At 44.0% G+C, this 25,638-nt stretch overlaps 1 protein-coding gene across 1 annotated transcript; it reads right to left on the bottom strand.

Annotated features, from left to right (window-relative positions):
* Positions 1–12,291: 12,291 nt before the first annotated feature.
* On the bottom strand, positions 12,292–20,891 carry PPIF (peptidylprolyl isomerase F). Its single transcript, XM_054382777.1, has 6 exons — positions 20,712–20,891; positions 18,825–18,855; positions 17,733–17,821; positions 15,743–15,839; positions 14,919–14,994; positions 12,292–13,918 (listed from the first exon to the last, which is right to left on the bottom strand). Exons 1-6 carry the CDS (start codon positions 20,889–20,891, stop codon positions 13,783–13,785), a joined length of 609 nt encoding a protein of 202 aa, XP_054238752.1. The 3' UTR covers positions 12,292–13,782.
* Positions 20,892–25,638: the final 4,747 nt, after the last annotated feature.

The raw sequence follows: 25,638 nt of genomic DNA, 5'->3' as shown, positions 1-25,638 counted from the left end.
AGCCTGAGCAGGATATTGCCAGTGGCATTGACATTACAGGCAAATAAATCATGCTCTGAGGTTCACTTTTGACAGTTTTGTCATACTTCTGACATTAATAAGCTCTTCTAATTCACCTCACATGCATGACTATGTCAACTATTAGAGAAAAAAAAAAATCTTGTCTTTGGAATCCTGTCACAAGTTCCTTCCCCACCTGCTGCCTGCTCCACCTGGGGAGGGATAGGCAGCCTGCAATAGCACAATCCTGATGTAACTGCAGTCTCTTGTGCGCTTGGGATTGTAGGATAGGAAAGCTGAGTTGTTTCTGTTGTTCTGTATTTCTTTCTGGCAGTGGTACCAGAGCCATACATTCCAGCAGACCCTGGGCAGGGATGCATCAGCCTGTGTGAACCTCAGCATCGCCTAGTCTTTGTGGGGCCCAGGGTGGAGGTAAGCTCCCTGTGACACAGCTATATTTTGGATGAATGTGAAGAGCAGACAAGACCTGGATATGTGACAAGTATGAGTTCATTAGGAGTAACTGCAGCTACAGCCCAGCCTTCCTCCTCCACTAAGACAAAATCCAGCAGCACTGTGTGCTCTAAGACAAATGAACTGGCTTCTCACTTCTCCAAGGAAAGCTTCTAAAATGTAACGGTGTTTTGAAGCAGTTAAACTTTATTTCAGTCTTACCACAATCCAAAAACAAAACTAAGCAGACATCTCTAGTAAAGGCTGCCACGGAACCCCAACAACAGAAGAGTCCCTTTTCCTTAAAACCAAGCACTTCCGCCAGGCCATTTTAGAGACACCTTTGCCAAATTATGAACCCTTCAGGAAACCTCTGGGAACCTCTTTGGTTCATCTTTGATACAAAAGGACTGTACTAACTGAGGTCAAGAGAAAACATAGTTATTGCAAATCAAAGTTTATGGGTGTCATTTTAATCACTGCAAATGCTTCCCTTGGCTTTATAAAACCCATGCTGTAATTCAGCCCTATCTGTCAGTAGCTACTTTTAGTTGAAGCCTTCTGTTTACCTCCAGAGATTCCTATCTCTCCCCAAACTATGGCTGCATCCATTGCCTGTGTGAGCAATGAAGCCAGGAAGGGCTGGCCAGCCCTGGGGCTGCATTCTCTGAGCCAAAGACTTAAAAATGACAACATATAAACACTGGGAAGACGTGTTACCTCTTCTTAAACTCTCTGCAGGAGTTGCAAATATTAAAAGCAGCCATCCTTATGTGTTGTCCCAGATGACCATCTCTAACCTAGTGAGGGTAAACTGCAGCACGTTGGTATGAGTGGGTGCTCAGGCTGGGGTAAGAGCTGCCACAAACACCCTCCCAGGACTTGGTGGAGGTGCCACCAAGAGCAAGACCCTGGAGACGGCAGTCTGATGGCCCAAAGGTTGCCTTGGTGCAGCACCTCATGGGCAAAACTCAGCACACACCAGCACAGCATCATGGTCAGCAAGGAGCACAGCGGCACAGGCAGCTCTGGTTTGTCCACGTGGAGCAGGGAGGTTTGCTAACCTCTGGCAGCTACAGTAGGAACACAAAGCACAAAAAACAGCTCCCCCAAATGCCAAGTCAGCAGTTTTCTTATCGGAGGATACTGAAAAACAGGGCTCAAATATACTGGGAGGATTTCCCACTAAACATCAACTACCAGGCCTTTATTTATAACTTATAAAAGTAATCACATTTCAAATCTGTCCAAGGGAAGAGGGGGCTCCTTTGGGTTTTTTAAGCTATGAATTTTGTTACCAAAAAACTGCTGTATTAAGCATGAATGCTGATTATTAAAACACAAAGCCAATAAAAATGATCCAGAGGACAACATTCCTTAAAGGAGGCCATAAAATACAAGGACAAGAGAAGGACAACTTGGAATAAAGTGATAGGAAATTAATATATTTTCCTGCCAGTTAGTCTGATAAACAGAACAAATCACATCAATGGACTTTAAAAAAATACATCTTTTCAAACTCATAATTGATCATATATACTTGGGAAGAGTTTCAAGTGGGATTGTGCTTTAGTCCTCAGACACTGGTAACCACACTGGGCATTTTGCCTTTAACATTAGGGGGCAAGGAGTTACCCCATGAACCTAATACTTTGTATATACAGGTGTGAGGGCTTTTATTCAGGTAGGGAAGGAGAAATGAGAAGTTGTTTGGACTTGGTATTGTTTTAAACATTAGAGGTCTGTTTTCAAAAGCTGCAGGATTGGGGTGCAGCCCTTCAGACATAGGCAGAGATTTGGTCTAGGTCTACTTCCATTTTTAATAAAGCAGTGGCTGTAATAAAGGGCAAGGAACTTGAAAATGTGCAGGGTTAAGACATAATATTTTATAGGTCATCCTGCAAGGCAGAAAGTTGATATCTCACTATTAGAGGTTGTTGGAGAGTTTCCAAAAATAAAGGACCTAGCTTTTTTATTTTGTTTTGTTTTATTCATTCTGCTCTGTGGTTTTGTTCTTTTCCAGCTTTCCATTGCTCTGTGACATCTAGTACAAAATATGTGTAACATTGTCTGTCTTCTTTTACGCTGATGGTCTGCTGCTAGCAATGAAGCCACCTCATCACTGGGACCCTAACACTGAGCTCTCCCAAATATAAGGCTACACAAAAAGGCTAAAAAATAAAAAATTGTTTCCCAAGGATCAAAGAGTCTTGTCCTAATAAATTATACTGGGTTGGAAGAGGGTAAAAATTTCACTGATTATTGAGGATCTATACCAGCTTGAAGACTGCACCACGTGGGCACAAGTTATTTTTCTTGGTGTTTTTTGCCCCTTTGGGACCACAACTATTTCCCAGTACCTCCCACTTATGTAACTAAACAGCAAGAAATGAGCCAGAGGCACCTGGGCTGGGGACAGAATCAGCTTCAGCATCCTGATCAGCAGGAAGTCATCTCTCCAGGCTCATATTTCTGCCATGTTTTGAGAAAGTGACTGAAGAATACATGTTGAAGCTATAACTTAAGAGACAAGAGAACTGAATTAATGAAATAGGGGGACATTCAGGATAACAAATTACATCAGTGGAACAGGAACAATTTGGGGTCTTGTTAAGCCCAGGAGCTTAGTCAGCAATGACACAATGCAGAAATATTATTTTAACCCTTTGACTCCTTGATAAAGAGTTCAGTCTGCTCTTGAAGAACAACGGGGAGCAAATCTATGTCATCTTCAGGCTGTGGGCAGCCACTGAAAAGCTGTCAGCTTCATTCCTGAGGAACTGAGACAGCTTCTGGGCAGACAAAGGTGGCATGGGCCACGATCCAAATGTCCCAAAAAGAGGAAGAAAAGACCCTGAATTCTCTTAGGTGGGATAATATTCACTGCAGCTGCAAAGTCCCCCTGAAAGCAAGGCAGAGCCCTTATGTTGTAAGTTTAAGTTTAAGGCTAACCATTTCTGCAGAAGCCTGTCAGCTGGATGGTAATCACCAGTCCAGCTCCCAGGGTGACTCCCAGCCCTGCTGAGAAATCCCTATCCCTGTGGCTTTGTCCCAGTTCCAGATGGGCAGGAGGAATCTGCCAGACCTGCAGAACCTCTCGCTGCAGGCAAGAGAGATTGGCTCAGGCTCAGGCTCAAGCAGTGTTAAGAAACCCCTAACTAACACTGGCAGGGCAAATAGGGACATGGGGATGGGAAGCTTTGAAGCCATGCAGCAGTTGCAGGTAGCTGCATGCTTTGCTTATATCTCCTTCCCAGCTGCAGGCTCAGATACACAGCTCATTTCTCAGCTAACATATCACTGCTCTCATATTTTCAGTTTCAGGTCTCCTACAATACATTTGTTTCCCTCGATTATATTTTTTAATACTGTACTTGTTCCTGTCCTATAGACATAAAATCTTCTTTTCTTCTGCATTCTAATGTACTGCATCCAAACTGAGCCATTTGGTTTCAGAGTTGTTTCTGTTTCACTGAACCACCTGACACTTTGCTGCACTTTACCATGGCTTTGTCTCTCTTCAGTCTTGCACCCTTGCACTTCCACATGTTTTGAGTTTAGACAGCACAGAAAATAGAAAGTGGAGGAAATATGTTATTTTGCCCCCCACAATGCAGAATGCTGATGTCACACCTCAAGTGTGACAGTCGTGGCAAAGGACATCTGTCCCTCCAGTGCTGGCAGGTGGAGGTGCCCCCTGCCATCCTGGTCCTCAGATATTTTTTGAAACAGCTGTGGAAGGAGATGATATAAACCTCATTAATCTGGGCAGTAATTAAATTACCACCAGCAGAGGAAATGCAGCTGTGCTGCACACAGGCGAAGGTAACTGGCCCCCAGCTCTCCCCCATGCCTGTTCTTTCCTCTACTTTTCTCAGGATTCAGAGCTTAATGGCAGAGAGAATTGATTTGGGATTGATGCTTTCATCCAGACAGGCCAGATTTCCCACAGAGGGTTGAGCTTGCAGCCCAAAGTGGTGTGGGAGCACTGCTCAGAGCCAGGGCAGTGAAAAAAAACAAGAGCTGCAGCCATGCTAGCAGACCCCTGCTCTGCATAAGCAGGTGAGAGCAGGTTAGGCTGAAGGTAGATGCCCTTAGCATCCCCATTCTCTCATGGCTAAAGACACAGCTCCTGCATGATGGGCACAAACTGGTGATGGTCAGCAAACACCACACACACCTGAAGTTCAGTTTCCCAGTCAACATCTCACTTTACTGGTAGATTTACTGGAAATAAGATGGTATAAGGTGTCATTTCAGGGGAGTGACCCAGAGGCAGTCAAGGGAATGGTGTGCTCTTGTTGCAGACTGAGGGGTTTAATTTAGTACAGAGCAAGATCCATCTGGACATTAGAGGAAGCACATCTTCAGGCACCCAAATGCCCCTGTAAGGAAAACAAAAGCAGCAGTGCTTGTGTTCACACAAGCATGGCTGCACCTGATCCCAGTAGCAGCAGTACCACCATTGCACCATTATGTCCCTCCTGCACATGCATGCTGTCTGGCCTCACCACCAGCCCAGCAGCTGGGGAAGGAAAGCCAGCAATGGCTACAGCCTCTATCTCTATGGCGAATAACACCTGAAAGGCCACCAGCCTGCGGCCCCGAATCCAGCCCTACCTTCAGAGTCTCACAGCTACTGGTGCCACAGCTGTGAGCACACTGCTGTATTGAGAGGCGGTGTGGGGGACAGCCCCAGGGGCACACTGTGCACTGGGAGCTCTGCCACAAAGGGGTTGAGCATGCTCCTTCCTCACAGGGCATGACAAAGCTCTGCCTGCACCCTGCTGACCCAAGGACGCCATAGTTGCAGCCAAATCTCCTGGCAGTGGGCTAAACCACAGCTTCCTTCGGGTTTCCTCTGTGGGGTGAAGGAAATCAGTATCTCAGGGGGCTGAGCTCCACAGCTTCTTGTCAGGAGCCAGGGAAGGCTTCTTCTCTACAGCTCCCTTGCTCTGAACTCTCTTCCTTGACATCACTGACTGTGCACAGAGAAGGGCAGCTGATGGCAAGAGCAAGAAGGGAGGCATCTGAGCCCAAGGCCTGCTTTTCAGGGGCTTTGGGACAGGAGCTGTTTGACCCGATGTACGTATGTCATGCCCTGCAAAGTCAGATCCAGTTCTTGATCCCAGGTGTTGCCAAAGATCCAACAGCAATCCCTTGTCAGCCTTGGTAATTAATGCTGGCAGTACCCGTCAGCACAGCAATCAGCATTGTTTCCCCACTGCACAGGCCTAGCCTATTGCTTGCATGCATACGCCAAGGAGTCAAGGGGCCAAGGGTTACTGGGTTAACAGCCACCTAACATCGTGCTGTGCTCTGCATTTGGGTGTAACTGTGTGCTGGCCCCAAGCTATAACCCTGTCACCCCTGCCCAGCCAGCCTGCCTTGGCTCCCCTGCACACCCTTTCCATGAGCTGTACAGCCCTGTAACAAAAAATAATCAGCCCTAAAAATGCAAAGCTTAAGCTTCTGCTGTTTAAGCAAGGAAACAGTCTTTAAAAAAATGCAGCAAAAACGTTTATAGGATCCTGGCTACATAAGTACAGCACGTGACAGGCAGTAAGGCTGAGCCTGTGTGCTGGCATCCCCCCGTTTTTAATGCACAGAATTGCACAGCTTTCTCCAAGGACAGTTTGCACTTTGTTTGGCCTTGGCAACCATCAAGTTAATAGCAACACTGCTTCCAAAAAAATAAATTCCCAACCAAACACTGACTTTTGGCAGGGAAAAAACCCACCCTAAGACACTGCATCATTTGGAACGTGCACTGTTTAGTACTAACACAAAATTCATTGCTCAGGCAAAGCCTAAACACTAGCAGCTGCTGCCTCCTCCTCCTCACACTCCCCTGCATCTCTGAGGACCACCTCCTGTCAGCTGTGCCAGTGGTGGGGTCAGAGCGAACCCCTGAGAGCAGGGCCAGCCCAGGGCTCCTCCTCACGCCGGGGACCCGGCGGAGGCAGATGCCACATGTTGCTAGCAGCCTGCCTTTGGCTCGGCAGTGACAGCCGCAGTGATGAGAGACGCTACTGCCACGGGCCAATGCCTCTCCGAAGGAAAAGAACATCAGCCAGCAATGAGGCAGGAGTGGAGAGGGAGAGAGCAAGCAGGAAAACCACAAGATACTTGTGCCTGCTAAAAATTATTTCCACCTCGTAATTTTAGCAGCTGTGTTCCTCTGCCTACCTTCCTGGAAGAATTTTAAGTAGGAGGTCAATGAAAATGAGAGCAGTGACAGAGCTCCCCCCCACCCAAACATACATATCTGCACATTCTTAACTTCTCCCTGACCCCATCTTAAAGACACAGTTGTTTTCTCCAGTTATGTGGGTTTTGTGCTGACTAGTAAAAAGAACTGGGAACTCACACCAGCATTTCACAAGGATAGTTAAAAATACTGACCCATTGTGGGAGAACTGAGTCATACCAGCACCTTTGTTACAGCCCCGCACTCCAGCTCATGTGGATGGACCTGCTCACCTCAGACTTCCAGGTCTGGGATGTGGATATGAAAAGAAATACAACTGCCCCATAAATAATAAACGCCATGAAGCCAGCCATGGGTGGTTTCATTCTGGTATGTGCTGGGGTGGATCTCAGCAATGCCCTGCCTCTGGGTAGATGTGGCCCAGTGGAGCAGCAGCATGGAGCAGTTGCTATGTCTGTCCCCTCACCCTATGTTCACTCAACTCACAGCTGCAGTGGCCGCGTTTAGAGAGAATGGGGGGAGGGCGACTAGAGAAACCCTCTGAGAGCACTGCGGTTACACAGGTGCTGTGCTGAAACACACACATGTTGTGGCACTCACAGCACCGGCTGCTGTTAGGTTGGAGGTGTGCTGACATTTGCACATTAGCTATAACCTATGTTTTAATCCTCAGAAATATTATATATATGCATAGTGAACACAGGCTAACATCAAGCAAAATGCACCGCATGCAATCAAACCAGGGGAAGAATTGTCTACTCAATAGAGATAGGTAGACTGGAGTAGCAGTTTTAGAGCTCAAAGTCTGTTTACCTGCTCATTTGTTCTGCTCTTTTCCAGGGCCTTTGGGACCTGAATGTTTTGCTGAATTCCTGAGAGATGATGAGCTGTGCTGCTGAGTAAGTTTTCCTCCATTATTCTCAAACTTCTTCAGTCTCAATGATGACCAAATGTTAGGTTTTTTTTCCCTTAGCCAGATCATAAATAGCAAGCAATTTGCAGTCACTGTTAACCCCTGGTATGATTGCACTGAACTCAAATTAAAAAAGACCAGCAATATTATATTTCCGGAACATCTCCTTCAGCACTGACAGAACAGGCAGCACATGCTGAGTCTTCTGCAGCAACCTTCTCCATAGGCAGTTGACTCCAAGACCCTTCAACTTCCACCACCTATAGCTTGCAGTGAAGGTCCTCCTGCATCCTAACTCTTAAATCACATCCTTGGCAGTCTGTAACATCTTTGACCTCAGCTGACAGAGAACTCACTTCTTTGCTCCTCTTTGCATTCCAAAGTAGTGAATTATCTGCTTCCCCAAGGTGTAGCCTTTCTGTCCTACAGCTTCCCTAAGCACAATTCTCCAATGTGCCAGGTCACAATGGGTGACTTGTGCACGAGTGGAAGCTCCTTTTCTTGGTGATTTTGGGGAGAATTAAAAAAAAGAAAAAAACCCACTGCTAATTTCCATCTGTCTCTATGTCTGCCCTCACCCAGCTGAGTGAGTACTGCTGGGAAAACATTTTTGTGCACATGAAGCAAACTGTATGCAGATCCCTCCTGCCATGATGGAAATCATGTCCAGGGAGTGAGGTGCAGCCAGCCTGTGGCACGGCATGTGGGATGTGGGGCTCCCACTCAATGAGTGCCAAGGGAAAGAGGTTACATGGGAAAGGTGCTTGTACTTTCACAGTGCTATGGCTCTTTTCTCTCTCACATTCTGTCAGTTCACCTATGACTAATGGAGGATGCAGGCTCTGAGTGGCTGCAGCATCCCATGCAGCAGACCCTGGCAGACACAGGGACTGTAGAGCAGGCAGGAAAGCATGGAAAAGGCATATCCAGAGCTCTAGTGGAAAAATCAGAAAGCTAATAACTGTAGAAGGAATATCAAGGCTCAGGACAATTGTTGCCAAGGTTCAATTTTCAGTTCTGACAGTCCAACAAAATGTTTTGAGCTGTGAAAATTCTGAGTCAAAATTCACCTGTGATCTGCTGGTTCATACAACGTCTTTAAACGGAGTCAGACTCAATGCAAAAACCTGCACTTCAAGATTTGAAGTTTTCCCACTTAAAGGTCGATGTCTTTTTAGTTTCTTTACTTCTAAATTGGGTAGAAAGTGTCTGTCCAACTACAAACTCTCCACTAGCAGCAGGACATCCAGAATGTCCTTGAAATGTCATGTAAAATTATTTGTACTCTAAGTAATTCACTTCTTTGAGGTTCCGATTGTTGATATATTGCTAGGAGCAGAGGATACGGCATTACAAAAGAGCAACATTTTGTACCTCCAATGCCTTGACTTCAAAGCATTTAAACTTTATAAACAAAAAGACATTGCCTCAGTCTAGCACAAAGTTTGGAACAAATAATTAAAATGAGACTAAACAAAAACATTTGTGTTTGTTGAAACAACTTTGAAATATAAACTCTTCTTTTTTCTGTGTATATTTATTTGCAGTTTACCTAAGGGTGCCCTCTGAGAGTGTTATTTCTTGCAATTCTTGCATTTGGAAGTACATCAGTGGTAGCCACTGAGGAGCTCACTCTGCAGGTTGTTTCCTGACATGCCCATGTCTCATCCTAGAGGCAGCCCGGATGTGCCAACGTCTCTTCATTCTAAACATCCAGGTGAAAATCTGCAGTAGTACATCTGCCATCCCTCAGCTCATCTCAAAACCAGAGCTTCACAGTGAACACCTTTCTGTCTCTTCTGTCACCTAGTCGAGTTGTGCAGGATTTCTAATCAGTAGCCCCCCTCAAAAATCATTCAATTTTAATATCTTCTGTTGCAGCTCAGAAAGCCACAGATCACGGCGACGTGTGGCTGTGGTTCGGAAAGATGGCATTTCACTAATTCATCCCTCAACTCGCAGGAACTGAAGCAGGTCCTCCAGCGCTGGCAGGGTTTACAACCAGCAAGGTATGCAGCGGCAGCTCGGGGTACTTCAGGAGTAACTAAATGTAACTCATCTCACTTCAGGGTAACTGCAAGGAAGCGACAGGACAGTTTGTTAGCAACACTGCTGCAATTCCACTTGTTTCTCACCTAAAGATAGCGGAGCTTCGCGATCTCCGGCTCCTCCGCTGTGGTTGTTCAGGAAAGGGGGACGCTGCAGCCGTCAGCGCCGGCACCAGGACCATGAGGCGTCCTGTGCTGCCACCGCGCGGACAGTGGGACAACAGCGACTGTGCCGGAGCCGGGCAGGGAGCCGGGCAGGGAGCCGGGCTGCCACTGGAGTTCAGCGTGCGGGCCGGTAGCAGATACGAGAACCCGGCGGGAACTGATCGTTGACATCCGCGAGCTGTCAGAGAGAACCAAATTGCTGGAATTGCCATCAAAGTATTCGAGTCCAGGCCCAATCTGTGACCAGCCAAGAATCAGAGCGAAACAGACAATTAACATACTGGGGGGGGGGGGGGGGGGAACCCCAAACAATTTCCACACTGATCATTCTCACAACAGAAAAGGTAAGGTTTGATTGAATCACCTGCTCCACCGAAAGCAGGGACTCCACAGCACCTCAGGACACCTCAACTGAGAGCCAGTGTTGCAGATATGCCTGGGGAAAAAAAAAACAAACAACACTGTACTTCAGTTCAGATGGCAATTTTCCCACATTTTTAATATCTACATGAGTAGAATCAGTTACCTGAGATCACTCAACTGCTTTAAAACGAACCATGTACTGAACTGCTTTAAGCTCAATGCTTTTTACCAGCATTGGTGAAGAGAGCGTCCAGCCTCCATCTGAATATATTTAAACCAATCATTTGGGACACTTTCCTATCTCACAGTTGAACTGGATTAACTGAAGAGGTCCAAGTCATTTTCTATGCACAACAGAGATGTGAAGCAGAGTTTATTGTTGTTATACAGTTTTGCTATGAAGTGGAACAAAGTCCTGGAGTAAGGAAGGCACAAGGTCACTGCCTAACCTCCATTTCTAGCCTAATTTTGAAGATCACAAAAAACATCAAGCAGGGCTGCAAAAGGAGAACTCTCTTCTAGTAGCTGTTTCTAACACAGGAGGGCTAATAAGAGAGAGACAGACACCTAACTATACAATACTAGACCCTGGCAGAGAATCACTAGCAAAGGCCCATCTCTCTGTATGTACCATGAACTGCAATCCTGACTTTAGGTTGCATAGGGAAGTGGTAAAGCTACCCAAGACTGATAGTAACAGGACCACAGATGGCTATGGCCCGCCCTCCCGAATGCTGAGGTCCTGCGACCCTTGCCTGTGGTATCCTGCGGTGCCACAACTACCTCTTAAAATTAGGCCTGGTCATACTTATCACAAGCTGTAGTTGTGCATTTTCAGTATAGGAATGCTCTAGCAATGCTGCAAGGCACAAGACTTACACTGAAATACTGCTTTGTGCCTTTTCATTTTAAAGGAAAGGAAGGAAAAGGAAAGAAAACCCAGGAAGAACAAAACCCAGAAAACCCATTTTTAAGATACTTTTATCTGAAGATCATTAATTGATTAACCTGTTTAGTTTGTCAAAACATTGACTCACGTTACAGCACTCTTGAGCATCCAGGCAACAAAACTTTCTTCCAGCAGAGGAAAGGATGTTTAAGACTGGTACCTGGAAACCAAAGCCATCCCCATTGAAACCCTGCAGCCAGTATTACTGATCACAGTGACTCTGAAGGGCTTAATATTTATCTGTAGGCTCTGATGGAAAATTTTGGCTTCTGCATTTCAGAAGTTAGGGTACAAAGCTGTCTTTAAAAACCACAGCTGCATGTAACACACCACTATACCATGCATAACACTATTTAAGGCTCAACACAGTTCTGAGAAAATGGAGTGGTTTGTAGCAAAGCATCTTTAATTGGGCTTTTCAGTCTAAACCACCACTGAATCACACAGCAAAAAGGAACTTTTCCTCAATTGTGTACCAACTTTTCAAAATGGCAATCAGGCATTAGAGAAACTCCCCCAAAATTTACACTCAACCACAGCAGGGGGAGACTCAAGAGGAACCCTTAAGCCAAAGAGGCAATGAATTAATTACTCACAGCTGATTCCACCCAAGTGGGGAGTGATGCTGCTGTATATTGGCTGTTGGAGGCTTTGGAGCGCTCTCATACAACACTGGCACAGCAGGCTATCAGCAAGAAGGTGCCCTGTGGTCTTGGGCTGGTCTGGCTTCAGCTGACAGCAGGTGGGTTTTGACGCTTCTTGCGACAGGCACTTGCTTTGTCCTGGGTAAACTGAGGCACGACAGAATTCTGGTTGCAAGGGGAAGCAGGCTTGGCTCCAGCTCCTACGCTCGTGGCTTCTCTGGCTTGCTGCGTGTATAGGCTTGTGGCTTTATCCCAGGCCCTGGACCAGGCACTTGAGGCAGGGCAGGTCAACTCAAGCAAGATAGGTCCAAGCAGGTTCAAGCAAGGTTTAAGCAAGGCTTGAGTGAGGCAAAGGCAACTAGAAATCAGCCTGTATATGTATTTTGTTTGGCCCTACCATGACACAGGTAAACACAATAGGCTCCATCAAGTAATTGTGCAGTCATATTTAAGAAAGGAACAGACTTCTTTTATTCATGGTAGAATTGCATTTAATTTTGAATTATTTTTCATACACAGATTAAGGAAACGTACACACACAAAAAATATTCTATCAAACTGAAATAAGCCAAACCAACACAAATCAGTAGTATTTAGAAAAATGCTACAAAGAAAGATGAAACAGTGGAAAGAAGTAAAAGCTTTGCAATTCTGTTTTTTTTTTTTTTTTTTTGCAAAATTACACTCTGAATACTACCTTGTACACACAGAAATGCAGCCCTCAGTGGAAAAAAAAATCCAGTGCAAAATAGTTTTTAAAACCACATATTATCAGAGTGCAGTGGTATGAAATTCACATTTGAAGAGAGCCATCACACTTTATTTTGTTTAGCAACAAGATTATTGAACAAAATCAGTCAAGTGTTTTTTCCCCACAAGCATTAATATTTTACCGCTTTAGTGATTCTAAAGGTTGTGAGGTTCCAACATTTGTTACTGCTCAGGCACTCTGCATAAAACATACTGGTTGATACAAATGAAATGTGTTTACCTCATCAGCTGAATTACTTCCTTCTTGTGCATCAAACTCCACACAATAATGATTTTGCTGCACCAGTTAAGCCTTGTGATTTCATGGTGACCAATTTTGACTTATGATGATGATGATGATGTATAATTCAAGTAATACCCAAGGCGTGCTTGACTTCATGGAATCAACAGGACAAAAAGGAATGAAACCTTTTTCTCAAACAGGCTCACTACATCCTCAAGGCTATCTGTTGAGACCTACTATATCCCTTACAAAAACAGATCTCAGAGCAGAAGTGCATTTCAAATAATTTCACAGTTGCATAATAAAATAGCCCCATGATCTTTTGGCTGATTTGTGGTCTTACTGCCCAGGCAGAGCTCTAGTAGCAGGGTAACTCAAACTAAAGCCTTTTACTGAACCCTTCAAATCACTCAATTGAAGCAAAGTACAGTAGAGTTTAAACAGTGGTCTGAAACTACCAAAAAACCCCAACGTAAAACAAAAAAGCAAATAAAAATTGAACCAGAATTATTTTTTCAAAGCCCACAATTGCACATTAATTCTATTGGGTAGACTAAAATTAAAACACAGAAAAAAAAAATGCCTGTCAGTCCTGTTGTAGGCAGCCTTGAAAGGTCTTGTTAGCATTATTTTTTCAAAACAAGATGCACAACACCAAAGGAAACATTTCTCATTTTATACCTAAGCCTCCATCACAGAGCACTTAGTTGCAAACTCCCCTACTGATTCTAACACCCAAAATAACCAAACACTAAGAACAGCCTCAGCGCTGCAGTCAGATGTGCTCTGGGTGACTGTACTACTTCTTTCAGATGCCATGGGACTCTGCCACATCAGTGTGACTACCAAGGTAGATCAGTTCGAACATTTCAGTTACTGGTTTGGTTTTAATCTGTACTGTTAAAATAAGTATAAAAGTTGGACCAAGTTAAACAGAAAATATGGCTCCAGAGGTGCTACTCATGGGACCAGAAATGTTTTGAGTTTTTTTAGGATTCATTTTTCACAGCATCAAAATTGTCCTGAATGGTAGGGCAAAAGGCTAGGACAACTGTCCACAGTCAGTAATGACAATCTTTTTGGAGGTCTTTCCAGTCTTGGAACCAAAGCTCTCAATTTTTTTCACAACATCCATTCCTTCCTTCACATGCCCAAAAACAACATGTTTTCCATCTAGCCTGTAAAATAAATAAACAAAGGCAGCTTTATTTAAAACAACATAAAGACCAAACCAAACTGAGCTCAGTAAAGACATGTTAGAAGATATCCATAGCTCTCTCCTGTTCATCAACTCTATGTCAAAGGCACAACTGCTCTACAAGTGACATGAAATACTTTTGGTTCTGGACCTTAGAAATATTCTGATGGATAGTGGCCTCATTACTCTCCCAGCCCTCCCCTCCCTCAACTAAGCACATGTGGCAGTTTAGGCTGGGTGCCCCCTGCCACTGCTACATGAGATACACCTCTGGTGTCCTGGGTGCTCACCCACTAGGGGTGGACACAGGAAACGACGTATTTCTACCCATAAGTCCTGCACCCTATAAAGCCATCTGCAGAGTCATTCTCTTCCTCTTTCTTCCCTCTCTGCTCCCCTGGGAGATGTCCTCTCTTATTGGGTAATGCCGGGGGAGTATCCTCAAGGCCTCTTAGGCCTGTCTAGGCCTAATGCCAGGAGGAGAATGGAGGGGAGAGCAGTCTCAGACCTGGCTAGCCTGAGACTTGCCTAGCAGCGGGAGGGGGAAGAAAGAGCCCTGGGGGGGTTTGGGTTTACCCTCAGGTGGGAAGAAGGGAAGGATTGGGAAGCCTTTGGGAATTCTGTGAGGGGTTCTGTACGCTTTGGGATACTCTTTGTCACTATGCTTTGTAGTTTGTAGTTCTCTGTAGCTTCACCAATTGCTTTTCCATTTAAACTTTCCATCACTCTCCAAGCCCTTTGTGTGAGTCTCATTCTTTTGTCCCTTTCGGGGCAAGAGACGATCTGTCTGGCCCCAAACCAGCACAGCACAAAACAACTCCTTTTCCACTGTGAGTCAAGTAATCTGGAAATTTAAAAAAACACAACAGGACAAACCCAACCCAAACCAAATCCCATCAACCCACAATCAAACATCCACCCCAAACCATCTGGATCCAGGCATCAATTCATCAGGTTGACAGGCAGGGCTGAGATCTTACCAGTCAGTTTTTGCAGTGCAAATGAAGAACTGAGATCCATTTGTATTGGGTCCTGCATTGGCCATTGAGAGGACACCTACAACAAGAGTAGCAGCAGCTTATTAGATTGGTGTAACAAGCATGGAGTGGAAAAGACAATTCTCCTCTGCACATTTAGATTAAAGCCAGACAGACTGAAGACGTGATAGTATCACATTGTCTCCAAATGATTTCTAATACCAACTTCATTGACAATTACTTCCAGCTCAGCCTCCCTTCTCTCCACAGCAAGAATGTTAGTAATGCAATTAGTTGTACACATCCTGAATGTGATTAACATCAGGTAACCTCTACTGCGGTGCATCAGCAGCAGTAGTTCCCTGTGATGAGGAAGACATCTTGTATGGTTTTTCCTTTACTTTTTCCAGATTTAATTTGATCATAAAGACATGATTGTGTTACTTAGTAAATAAGGGATCCCAGAATACTTTGGTTCACTTCTGCAGTAATCATCTGAATAAAAAATTGAAGTCTATGATTTATGAAAGAGCAATAATCTGACCTGTGCAGAATTTCTAAGTAGAATACAAAACCCCCATACTTTATTTTACACAGTCCTTTTTATAGTAAGAGCAAGAGTAGCAATGTCACCCTTTCCCAGATGATTGTATTTGTACAGCAGTCTGCACAATAAGCACAGGCCAGGGACAATGCATTGTTAAACTACCAAGCTCCCCATACATCCAACCCCCTTTTTTTAACTTTTTTTTTTTTTAATAAAACTTTGTAAACAATGCTTCATTATAGGTTATTGTCATCAGAAGGTAGAAATAGTGTTTATTTACCAGGTCCTACATGCTTAAGTACGAAATTTTCATCTGGAAATCTACTGCCATAAATGGATTTTCCACCAGTTCCATTATGATTTGTAAAATCACCACCCTGAAAGAGAAATAGCTGTTAACCTCACTGGCACACAAGTATTATTTTACATCAGAAGTGATGCTATTGATAACATACAGTAAATTTTCTTCCAGTTAAGAATGAGTATGGTCACATGAGGATTTAAAACCCCACAACTAGATGAAGATACAATCAAGCTAAACATAAATTTCTGCTCCAGGTATTGCTGACAATGACATCTGTAATTCTAACAACCACCTTCCTGTGGTACCAGCCTCACTCCCAAGTGTAATACAACAAATAGCAGTAATTTTAAGAAACAAAATCACCCAAATTCATTACCAAAGGCAGGCTCTCAGCACTACTTTTTTCTTCCCCCACAGGTATACATACTGGTCAGAACCTTCATTATTACTATTTGTTATTTCTAGGCTTTGTTTTTTTAAGTGTTCTACCTGAGCTATTTTAAACTTCCTTCAGCTACATGCTGCTTGCTGTGATAGACGTGATCACCTGTCTTAGGTTAGACACACAAAACTGAGAAAAAATAAAACCACCAGCCACAGTGACTCACAAAGGTGGCTACTTAAACACTGCCTCCAGCAATACACCATCTCCTCTCCCAGAAACAACACAGCCCATCCTGGTAAAGAACTCGTGAACTTGTACCTAACAAGTATTTCATGTGATGTTCATCTCTGCATTCTCATCTTGAGCAATCTATCACAAGAGGTGTTACAGCTACTGTTACGCAGTCCCAGAAGCATGCTCTGCATGCTGCATGCCATGTGGAAGCATCTGAATTGCCAAGTCCTGGGTATGATAACCTTCAATTAGGCTATACCAATTGCCTGAATCATACTAACAATCCATCTCAACAAGTGGGATGGTTTCTACTGTTTTCTCTTACTATAGGATATTTGAAACTTATGACAGTATTTCCACTTCGGTAATGAATACCAACTAATTCCTAAACATGGATTCACAATCTTACTGTACCATGGAGTCAACCACCTAGTATTCTCATTTCATGTCTATTTCTGGGGACAAAGCAGGGAGGCAAGGAGAACAGACACAAATCAGTGGTAGAACTGATAGTAGGATTTCTATTTCTCTTTTATTTATGTATTTCTGGCCCCATAAAGACTTCTGAATTTTGCCTCTTTTGTCAGTTTCACAAAACTTCAGTCTACATTTCAAAGGCATGTCTGACAGCTGTATTTTTCAGCTTTAAAAAAAAGGTGGAGGGATGACCATCATAGTCATCGGTTAATAAACAAAGCATGCTTACCATAATCTGTATTTTTTTTTTTAAGAGGGCCATTCTATGATGCAATGCTCTTAAAATGTATTCTTTTAAGGAAAGAGAGGACCACCAGAAATCATACAATCCAGTGCACTACAGCAGCTGAAATCCTGCTCATCTGTCAAGGACAGTAGAAAAAAGGCTTAAAAAGGCTTAAGAAGGCTGTTTTCATTTTTTTGTTGTGGTAGTTGTCACTGTTCAAGAAGAATTTGCTAACCTCTGTGGACTTCAATTCAGAATTTTGAAAGATTCATCTTTTAAATCAAACAAAATCCATTTTAATCTCAAAAATTGACCCAAATCAACCCTTTTGGTTCCACCCTTCCTTCCACATCAAGGAAATGTTTGAAGAAAACTTATTTTTAAAAAAATTCACATTCTCTTATTGTAAACAGATTATTCTACTATTCTAGGGATAGAGAATGGACATGGTTTTTTTTTTTAGCTCACTTAGGACACAAAACTGATTGTCATTCTACCCAAAATTTTACCCAAAACACACTTCTCCCAAGCAAGTGCAGTTTTGCCAAATACACCCCACACTAAAGTATGCTGCAGTACAAAAGCAGAAAGCCGTAAGGCAGTTTAAGATAGTCTACGCATAGTAAACAAACAAATGAAATTACCTGGCACATAAATGAAGGAATCACTCTGTGGAAAGTGGATCCTTTATACCCAAATCCTTTTTCACCAGTACAAAGAGCTCTGAAGTTTTCTGTCAAAGCAAAGCATGAAGTATTACACTGCCATACATGACACATAATACAAACACAACCAGATTAGCTATGTCCCAAGCTCACACTTCAAAAATTTTATAGTATCTTTAAAGTGTTATCAATGAGTTAGTTGTTTCCATGCCTTAAAAGCCCCTCTGCTATAAAGCTAATGAAACAAAGCCTGTTTAACCTCAGAATACAGTACACACAGAGTTCTCTTCCATGTTTTTATCCTTTTATTTCGCTGCTATGTCTTAACTGTAATGCCCTCACTTCCTCAAACCCACCACTCTGGAGCCAACGATCTCATTTTCTGACTGTCATGCCTTTGTTCTCTGTAGTAAGTGTGAACACACTGCCCTTTTTTATTTGTTTTGGTTGTCGTTTTTTTTGGGGGGGGTTGTGTTTTGCTTTGTTGTGTTGGTGGTTTGAGGTTTTTTTGGGGGGTTGTTCTGTTTTGTCTTGTCTGTTTGTCAGGTTTTTCTCTTTGAGGAGGGAGATTGTCAGGATATTCATCTACTGGGAACTGAAAGAAAAAAAACCAAGCTTTCAGAACCACTAAATAAGCAGATGAGAAAGGAAGCATATGATAAAACATAACTAGAAATCAGTTCACTAATCAGCTAGTGACCAGGAATACAAAACTTTATGTGCTCTCTGGAAACTAAGAGACACAATGCCTTTGGTTTACCTTTTTCCATTTGTTTGGGGGTTTGACTTTGTTGAAAAGTAGTATATTCTTAGACGTATTTATTCATCACTGATAATGCAAGTCATGGACTGTACTGTCTTGGCACAAATTACAAAATAAAACTATTTGGAACATCAACAAATTGTAACTCCTCTCTAGCACTGTTTGGACAAAGGTCATATCATATTACTCTACTGAACGAATGGGGATAGAACATGGAAATGGTTTCTAAAAAGTACATGGATATTCTTGTTCCTGCAAATCACATTCTGAACCTCAAAAATTATGGAATTCTGGAGATGCTGCCTTACCTGCTGTCTTTGGAACCACATCAGCTTTCAGCTGTTAAAGAAAAATAAACAAACAAATTACTAAGTCAGCTTTTTCATACATGTATGGAAAAACTTCTACATGGGAGACTGGTACAATTGAACCTTCTTTCCAAAGTGATGAGCTACAAAGCAACCCAAAATTCCAAGAACATTTTAAGACTTTCTAAGCATTTGCCTAGAAATTAAACTATCTCCTCAATGTAACTTTTCACTAGTTAATAAAGGGCAATTTGAGCAGAGTCTAATGATTTCATTGATCAGTGTGATAATTTAGCAGTAACTAAGAAGTATCTTTATGATGGACCCAAATATCAGTTGGATACAACTGGAGAGTTCAAAGTCTCTCCAGCATAGTTAGATATCATGACAGCAGCCAGCAGCAATGTATTCAGATTTTCTGTCAACAGGGCACACTGAAAATTGTCAACATGGAAATTAAATGCTACCTCAAGAAACACTGTGACATTAACACTATTTTTTACAATACCATCCAGCTATTTACTATATCTTATTGAACTTGCCCAGCAATATTTTTACCTATGATCGCCCTCAAACATTACCTGAGAAGAAGAGAGCTAGCAGTGTACAATGATTTGTATGCTTTCAGTGAAGATAAATTAACTAAGCTGTAGCCTTAAAGAAAAACCTTATGAACTACATTTAAAGAAATGTTCTCTAACAATAGGGAACTTGGGTACTGGTGGCAAAAAGCCACACTGAATTCCATCAGTAGGTAGCAATTCAGAAAAGCAGCATATTCTCTCCAGTACATGGTTATGAACACAGCTCCCATTCCTTCCCATACACAACACATTTATCCAGAGGCACATGCCAAGCCTTAAGGATATGCGGTATACCAGAACTCCAGTCTTGGTGCTTATCGTGCTTTTCCTGAGGGCAGACTGTACCGCAGTTTTCCTGCTCAGGCCTTCTTCAAACAACTAAGTATTTCAGAGACCAAACTTTTAATAACAAAGCTGGTTGCTAGCTGCCAGTTCAAACAGAGCTGTGCAAACCCTTCAATGCACATGTAGCAGGAAGCTCAAAGTGGCAGTACCTCAAATAACCAAAGACTAATACCCAAACAATTACCCAGAAAAAAAATAAAGAAAAAAAAAAAAGGCAAAAACTAAGACGAATTTGGAAGACTGGCTGAAACTCTCTACGGGTGCAGGCCAACCCCTGGGTGCTGGGTCCAGCTCTTCACTGACAACACAGAGCCCCCTGAGCAGCGCTGGGGCTTCGGGCACTTTCTCACTGCTGGAACCATGCCTTCTTTCCCTCCATCCAGCAGTACGCTTCAGTAAGTAAGTTACTCTTGCTTAGTATTTCGGTTTTCATACTATGGTTCAATTCTATTTTTCTTCCCCTCTGAGGCTCTCTGCCACAGTATGGCCCGATCTCTACCTCAGAAGCCGCCGCCGCCGCCGCCGCCCCCGAGCACCAAGCCCCACCAACCGGTCGCACAAGGATGACTTTGATTACTAACTGCTCACATAGGCAAGCCTTACCGCCACACGCCAAGTGCCCCAATCCAGCCCCCTTCTGACCCTTGCTCGCCACCCACTTGGGAGAGCCACCTCACCGTTCTCTCGCTCGGGCTCCACGTACCCGGCTAGAACTTCCACCCCTAGCCTCGTCTCACGCCCGCAATGGGAGCAACTGTGCCTTTCCTGCGGCCCTAGGAGCCGGCTCCGGTCGCTGTACCAGCCGGCGTCCCCGCGGGCTTGTCCTGACCTTGCCGTTCACCGGCCGCCATGGCCGGGCGCCCCACCGCCCGCAGCTCCCCAGGCACCGTCCCCTGAGCCCCGGCGCCAGGCAAGCTGTCGGCAGCCTCCGCTCCCTAGGCAGCCTGGGTGCCCCTACCTCCAACACGACGCGTCCCAGCGGCTGGTTATCGGCGCCTACGTCCAAGTACACCACTGGGTTCGGTGCACCGGCCGCGCAACCACGGGCACCGGTCATCCCTATACAGCCGATCCCCAGCGGCTGTAACAGGTCCCCGGGCGGGCGAAGCAGGCGGCGGGCGGCGCTCAGCGCCAGCATGCCGCGGGCGGGAGAGCAAGCAATCAGGCGGACGGGTAGACAACGACACACCGACACACGCACAGATCAGACACACCAGCGCCGCCGCGGCCTTTTATCGGTTCTGCCTCAGCGTCCGCTGGGGGCGGTGCGCAGGGAAAGATGGCGGCGGGGGCGTTTTGGGGCAACGTGGGGGCAGGGGCCCTGGCGTGCCGGAGCTGCTGGTATGCGCCAGCCACGGTACAGATTCGGCTGCGGGGGGCCGGCGGCTGGTTCCGGGCGGGCTGGAAAGAGGAAGCTGGTCCTTTCCCCTGACAAGGGGCTGCTGCGAGCTCCGGCTGCCCGCACGAAGGACTCGCGCCCTCCTGCTGCCTGCCATTTCGCAACGATTTTCCGGGGCTGTTGGGAGGATTTTTTTTTGTTTCTTGTGTGTTTTGGGTTTATTTTTGCACATTTCCTCATAGACCTTTACCCCAGGGATCAACAGTGATAGGAAGCCTCTAAAATTTTGTAATTGCACGCAGCCCATTTGGGCTTGTCCCGCAGGCCCCAGCGAGCCCCTTCGCGGGAAGGGTTGGGCTGCGACCATCGCCCGCGTGGGATAATTGGATGCAGTGGAAATACGGGAGTCGTGGACTGCCCATAGCAGTGTTACTCACCAACAGCACCTACGGAGTTGCATAACAACACATGACAAAATAGGTGCACCTGAGCAGGTCCCTGTTGTGTCACCTTGGCATCACTGACCCCTTGGGGTGCACATGGCATTGTTTCATAGCCTGACTTTGGTTTTGCCAGGAAACCTGCCTGAGGAATTACACAAGTGAGTAGCGCTGGGGAAATATCATTCGTGTTTTATACGAAAATAGTAACATCACAATACTTAGTATATGGTTTAAGTCATATTCAGGTATTATTTGGAAATTCTGTCTAGATGCCGTGCTGATTCCATATACAAGAACTTTTAAAAGTTTTTTCAAACTCTTAAGACCACAAAATGCGTGGCTTGTTCCTGGTCTGTGAGGTCAAAGAAAGCTCTTCCATCAGCATAACAGCAGCAAGGTAACTTCTCATAAGACAGCATATGTTGTATCTAAAAACTATTCCAATACAGATTTTATTGCATCCAAGTAACTAATGGTGCAGTTCCATAGTGCTAGGTGAAGCACACCCTACTACTACTGTAACAGCACTTCTTCAAACAGAAATCATATCACAAATGCAAGTCCTTTTTTTTTTTCATTGAAAACAAACAGGAAAAGAACTTCTGCTCTCCTTGACAAGCTCATGCAAGTGTGCTACACTTCAAACAGTTCTGCTGCATCACCCAGGACCTTGCAGTTCATGGAACACAACTGCGTCACGGAGTCTGCAAAATTAATTCTGTAGATAGATGATCTGTCTGCTTGCTCCGCTCTTTCAGCTTCCCAGGTGAAAATACAATTTCTGTTAAGGCATTTCCAAAAAATAAGATAACTGGCTTTACACATATTATTTTAAGGCAGTAAGTCCCCCAAACTCAGTATCATTTAGTTACAGTACTATGTGCTAGCCTTGTTAAAAATTATAGTCCTTGAATGTGAGAAAACAGCTCCTAAAGTGATTCTTAATAAAATAAAAGAAAAAGTAGTTACGCATCTGTAATTCTCATGTTCCTTGAATTATAAATTAAGTTATTCTAATGAAGGTTAGAGTAACACAGCTATGTAATAAAGTATGACAGACTCACACAACAGCCCCTAGGTAAGGAATAGTAAAGTTTCACTCTAGTCACTTGTCAAGTGACTAAAAGTGACTTTATCAGTGACATTTACTGAATCATCAGAAAGGTGTCGATCAAGGCACTATCTGTGACCACAGAGTTCAGGGCAGAACTACAATTACAGATAACTGAGAAATCCTAGGTGAACACCATTTTCCAGGTACACACTACAGAGACCCCTATACTTCATGCCTATTAAGTGGAAGGATATCGAGGATAAATTTAACAAGTTAAGAGTTTTGAGATGTCAGTTCAATAGCTGATGGCATTGTAGGGATGGCTGTAGCATGTACTATGTTTTATAACTACACAACTATTTCAGGCTATGCCAAAGGGTCCATCATGTCTCAAATCCTTTTGCAAAGGAATGCCTAAGGAACAGTGAAACAGTAGGGTAAGGTGCATGTTACAGGCCAGTGCGCTTTCAACATCCTACTGCTTTCACTTCACAGATTTTCCTGAGCTGGATATCACTTTGGTATGTAGCCTTTTTTTTTTCCTGTGAATTTATCCACTCACTGGATCTGTCTTAACTCTTAGCAGCCTCAGCTTCCTTGTAAGCTGTAAGGCTTGTAACTGTAAGCTGCCCTTCCACAAGCCCGCTGCACAGCACATCAAGGATCTGTTTGTTTAGAATACTGCTCCTATTAGCTTCAGCTAATGTGCCCTATTTCTTGTACTGGAAGTGAAAAGTTGAGTGATGTCCATCTTTGTCATACTACGCATGATTTAAACCTGTGTCTTTTCTTGTCTCAGTCATTTCAAGACTGAAAAGTCACAGTCAACTCAATTATCATTTATAAGAAAGCTGTTCCATGTCTTTGGGATTATCTTTATTGCCCTTCTCAAAGCTTTTTCCACTTTTATGGATCTTTTTGAGATAAGGGGATCTTTGCACAGTATCCAAGATAGGAGCAAACAATGAGCAAAAGAAAATGCTATCTGATTTCATAATTGGAAACATGAGCAAAATAGCTTTGAACTGTTTCGCTAATGGTTCACAGGTGTCTTTGGTAGAGCAAACAATGCAGTTTTCCTCATTTGCAGGCCTCAGCAAGAAGGCAAAACAACTTGCTTGCTTTCATGGTGTTCTATTTTTATCTGGGAATATGGAGGGAATTATTGTCTCTAGGCTTATGCAGTGAAGCTACTAATTCACCCATTATGGTTGCTCTTGCACAAATCACATGATTTGAAACTCACGCAGAGAGTATGACTAAGAACTTGTGAGTTACGGAGATCAGTCTACAAGAAGAACAGGAAAAACATTCTAAAACCTAATGACTACCAAAGGAGGCTTAGAGCTAGCTCTGCAAACTGAAATGATTTTAGAGGGGCTTTCGACACCTCTGTTTGAAGATAACGACTATCACTGACATTCTACGATATCTAGCTAGGAGATAAGTACATTTGGCTGGAAAACACATGAACCTGGTGCCCATGTTGTACAAGATAGGCAACAGAATGTGGTGGCACAGACTAAAATCAAGACAGATGCTTCTGCTGAGCCACTGAGCTGGGTATCTGCTCTACAGATTTCATCATTCTCTTTTGCTCCCCTCAGTCTCAATAGATAGTATAGAAGTTACAGATGAATAAACAAGGAGGAACATTTTGATGTAGGTTTCTAAGTAGGTATTTTTAGATATGCATCTATGAAAGAAACCTTCTTATGTCCTAGCTGAGAAATTCCTGCATAGGAGAAAAAACAACACATGATACAATGACAGTCATACAAGGACTCAGCTTGATTTTACGTGGGGAGAGCAGGTGTTTGCAATGGGCATTCCCACCCTCCACCTGCAGAGCCTGGATGTGCTGCACTTCAAAACACAGCTCAAGGTTTTGGCTAAGCTAGAAGATAGGTTGAGAGCTGGAAAGGATTTCTGTGATATGTCTGTGATATGCATTTATTTATGAATGGGGACTAGACTAGGGGAGATGGTGAAAGACCTTTCCATTATACTAAGTGATTGCAGTGTGAAATTAAATCATACAAGAGCTCAAAGGGCATAGAGTAGCCACACAGGTACATTTACAGATAAAAAGAAAAAATGCTAATAAATATTCCCCTGATCAAGATTTCCTCTTAGGAACTTGTAAGTAACCCAGCTCACACCGTGAACCTTTTCTCCAGCACACACTGTACATAAAGGAGGAGTTTCCCCACATGACTTCATACTAATTATCTACAAATAGTCATACAAGAAAAACCTCAATCCACTCATGCTCCTTACAGCTGTGATTAGCATTTTCGTTTCAGAAGTTCTGAGTGACATTGCTTGCTCGGAATTCATTACTCAGTCTCCCTGCATAATGTATGGAAAGTCACTGCTAATATGTCAGATTACACCATGCCTTTATGCAGTGCTCAGAGCACCTTGCAGCTGCCCATAGCTTCCCAGAAGATTATCCATGCACCACTACAGATGGTCCATGAACACTTCTGGATAGATCACAGCAGCCTGGCAAAGCATGTAGGACATTTTAAATGCATAAGTTTTAGGCTACAAGAAAAATCATAGAATCAGCCAGGGTTGGAAGGGACCACAAGGATCATCTAGTTCCAACCCTCCTGCCGTGGGCAGGGACACCTCACACTAGATCAGGCTGGCCAGAGCCTCATCCAGCCTGGCCTTAAACACCTCCAGGGATGGGGCCCCAACCACCTCCCTGGACAACCCATTCCAGGCTCTCACCATTCTCATGGTGAAGAACTTCTTCCTCACATCCAGCCTCAATCTCCCCACTTCCAGCTTCATTCCATTCCCCCTAGTCCTATCACTACCTGATATCCTAAAAAGTCCCTCCCCAGCTTTCTTGTAGGCCCCCTACAGATACTGGAAGGCCACAATAAGGTCACCTCAGAGCCTTCTCCAGACTGAACAGCCCCAACTCTTTCAGTCTGTCCTCATAGGAGAGCTGCTCCAGCCCTCTGATCATCCTGGTGGCCCTTCTCTGGACACGTTCCAGCATGTCCATATCCCTCTTGTAATAGGGGCTCCA

This window comes from Indicator indicator, chromosome 7 (assembly GCF_027791375.1).
Source record: "Indicator indicator isolate 239-I01 chromosome 7, UM_Iind_1.1, whole genome shotgun sequence".
NCBI classification, from domain to species: Eukaryota; Metazoa; Chordata; class Aves; order Piciformes; family Indicatoridae; genus Indicator; species Indicator indicator.
Note: the sequence above shows the minus strand (reverse complement) of the source record. Positions and strands in the feature narration are given on the sequence as shown.

Excerpts from the sequence above, each read along its gene's own strand:
- PPIF (XM_054382777.1), bottom strand. The coding sequence starts at position 20,891 with ATGCTGGCGCTGAGCGCCGCCCGCCGCCTGCTTCGCCCGCCCGGGGAC. Across the intron at positions 18,856-20,711 it reads TGGGACGCGTCGTGTTGGAG|CTGAAAGCTGATGTGGTTCC; the intron begins GTAGGGGCACCC and ends TTTCTTTAACAG. Across the intron at positions 17,822-18,824 it reads TGTGGTTCCAAAGACAGCAG|AAAACTTCAGAGCTCTTTGT; the intron begins GTAAGGCAGCAT and ends TTGCTTTGACAG.